This window comes from Apteryx rowi, unplaced genomic scaffold (genome assembly GCF_003343035.1).
Source record: "Apteryx rowi isolate R43461 unplaced genomic scaffold, aptRow1 scaffold_1408, whole genome shotgun sequence".
Taxonomy (NCBI): Eukaryota; Metazoa; Chordata; class Aves; order Apterygiformes; family Apterygidae; genus Apteryx; species Apteryx rowi.
Window position 1 is genome coordinate 24,112 of NW_020447651.1, and position 2,956 is coordinate 27,067.

Here is a 2,956-nt window from a genome sequence, read left to right on the forward strand (position 1 = left end):
AGGAAAAAGGAAAGAGTTTGCTGGTTTGTCAAGGGMCTGGGACTCACAAACCTTCACTCTCAGAGTTCAATAAGTCTGTGAGAAAGCCCAGCAAACCCCTTCAACCCCACCTCCACCTACAGCAACACCAGCATCACCTTCATGGCTTCCTCAGGGTTTATGTGACCTGCTCCTTAGGACCTGCAAGCACAGAGATGCCCCTGCCCAGGTCTCAGTCCTGGAAGGTTTCTGTATGGCAGACCTGAGCACACAGAGGGTGGGACAAGGTCTGTGAGCACCGACAGGGAAATGGTGTTGGGACAGAGAAAGCTCCAGGCAGCAGGGACAGCTCCAGGTAGGAAAAATGGGCAGGGAAGGAGAGGGAGTTGCGAACAGAAAAATCATGGGATGATGGATTTGGGCAAGTCATGGTCAGGCCCTCYGATGCAGACACCTTCCTCTGTGCAAGCCCCCTGTGTCTCCTCTCCCACCCAGCAGGGCCTCTGCCCTGGCAGCCATGGGGTCCAGGGCATGAGCCACCTCCTCTGCAGCCAGACCTCCAGCAGAGGAGAGGGGCCTCTCTCCTGCTATGGGCCCATTTACTGCTGCCCGACAAAGGGGCTGAGAGCAACTGCCCTGCAAATGTCGCTGTCTGCCAGGTGGCATGCCCAGCTGGGCAAGGGAAGACTTTCCCGAGTGCCCGTCTGCCTCTCTCTCCTTGCCTCCCTTGGCAGCAGGATCATGGTGCTGCTCCTTGTTTCCCCTCCTCTCCATGCTGCTCCTGTTCTTCTCTCGGGCTCCCTGGGGTTGATGGGTTTTCAGCTGCAGTTCAGACACCAGTGCTGCAAGCTGTGGAACAGAGGGGTCCGAATGGAAATGAGATTTCCCCAGCCCCCTTCTAACATGTGCAGCTCCAGGAAATGCAGTCTGTGGGGCTGGGAAATGAGCTGACTCTCCCTTAAGGAGAGCCCATCTTCAGTCCTAACGGTCCTTTCACTGTTTCCCTGTGGTGTCCTGCCAGGCTGCGAGCTGCCCTCCAGAAAGGCACTGCTGTCTCATAGCACCTCTGTGATATCTGAGAGACCCATGAGGAAGGTGCAGAGATACTGAGAGTATGGAGCTGGTGGTGGGAGGCTGTATATGGGCATCTGAAAAGAGCCCTGTGTGTCCTTGGCTAGAAGGGGAGTGTGGAGACCTCCCTCAGGTGCCCCGAGAAAGGCAGAGAAGGTTGGACATCTTCACTTTGAAACTAGAGTCCTCTGCTCTCAGCAGCGGCTGGTTTCTTTTGGGGGTAACATCATCCTTCACTCAAAGAGGTGCGAGCACAGGACACCTGGGAACAAGACTGATAGACAGACAAGATGTCCTCTCTCTGTAGTAGGTGACAATGAATCCGATCTTCTCAGAACTCACAGTAGCAATGCTGAGAATTTCTGCCTTTAAGGAACACTCCCGAGGTGTGACAACGACATCTAAAAGAAAATAAACACTATTTAAAAATCCCTAAAACTCTGTTCCTCAAACCTCATTCTTTAGAATTGGGAGTGAAGATGCTGAAAAGTCCTTCCATGAGGCGAGTGGATTTCATTTGACAGAAACTGTGAATGTCAAAGCTAGTCACTCCCATTCCCCTATACCCACTGCTTTACAGCAGGACTGACTCCTCTGGAGCCCATGGGCAGAGGCCCCTGCTCCTCACAGCACCACACTCAGCCAGTGCAAAGAGGAGCTCTAGCAAGGGAGCTGCACAAAGATCCTCTCAGTAAAGAGAGAGGCAGTGTCAGGCAGGGGGTTGTATGAGAACTGCAACATTTGGGGGGGTTCTTTGCTTTAAAAGTCTCTCCTATCTTAATGTCTTTTCCTCTTTCGACAGTCCCCCATGCCTGGAGATACCACATGCCCAACGGCAGCTCCCTCAACGAGTTCATCCTCCTGGCATTTGCGGACACACGGCAGCTGCAGCTCTTGCACTTCTCGCTCTTCCTGGGCATCTACCTGGCTGCCCTCCTGGGCAACGGCCTCATCATCACAGCTGTAACCTGCGACCACCGCCTCCACACCCCCATGTACTTCTTCCTCCTCAACCTCTCCCTCCTTGACCTTGGCACCATTTCCACCACTGTCCCCAAATCGATGGTCAATTCCCTGTGGCACACCAGGGCCATTTCCTACTCAGGATGTGCTTCTCAAGTCTTTCTGTTAGCCTTCTTGTTTGGAGGAGAGTATTCTCTTCTCACAGTCATGGCCTATGACCGCTACGTAGCCATATGCAGACCCCTGCACTATGGGACCATCATGGGCAGCAGAGCATGTGCCAAAATGGCAGCAGCTGCCTGGAGCAGTGGTTTTCTCAATGCTCTCCTGCACACTGCGAACACATTTTCAATACCACTCTGCCAAGGCAATGGTGTGGAGCAGTTCTTCTGTGAAATCCCCCAGATCCTCAAGCTCTCCTGCTCAGACTCCTACCTCAGGGAAGTTGGGGTTATTGTAGTTACTGCCTGTTTAATGTTTGGGTGTTTTATTTTTATTGTGCTCTCCTATGTGCAGATCTTCATAGTCGTTCTGAGGATGCCCTCTGAGCAGGGACGACACAAAGCCTTTTCCATGTGCCTCCCTCACCTGGCCGTGGTCTCCCTGTTTATCAGTACAGGCATGTTTGCCTACCTGAAGCCTCACTCCCTGTCCTCCCCAACTCTGGATCTGGTGGTGGCTGTTCTATACTCGGTGGTGCCTCCAACAGTGAACCCCCTCATCTACAGCATGAGGAACAAGGAGCTCAAAGATGCCCTGAGGAAAGTGATTTCATGGACATTTTTCAGCAGTGGTAACATTGCCATTTCTTTCCACAKATGACTCCCCCTGTATCCCATGCTAGAAGTGAGCATTGTTTGTTCACTGTATTTTCATTATTACTATTATTATTATTATCAGTAGTATTTGTTATTATGTTGCTGCAAAAACGCTTGGATTCATT

The 2,956-nt window shown here is 51.9% G+C and overlaps 1 protein-coding gene across 1 annotated transcript; it reads left to right on the forward strand.

Annotated features, from left to right (window-relative positions):
* Window positions 1–1,875: 1,875 nt before the first annotated feature.
* LOC112962025 (olfactory receptor 14A16-like) lies at window positions 1,876–2,835 on the forward strand. The gene has a single exon (XM_026057856.1). The coding sequence runs from the start codon at window positions 1,876–1,878 to the stop codon at window positions 2,833–2,835; it is 960 nt and encodes a 319-aa protein (XP_025913641.1).
* The last annotated feature ends 121 nt before the right edge of the window (window positions 2,836–2,956 follow it).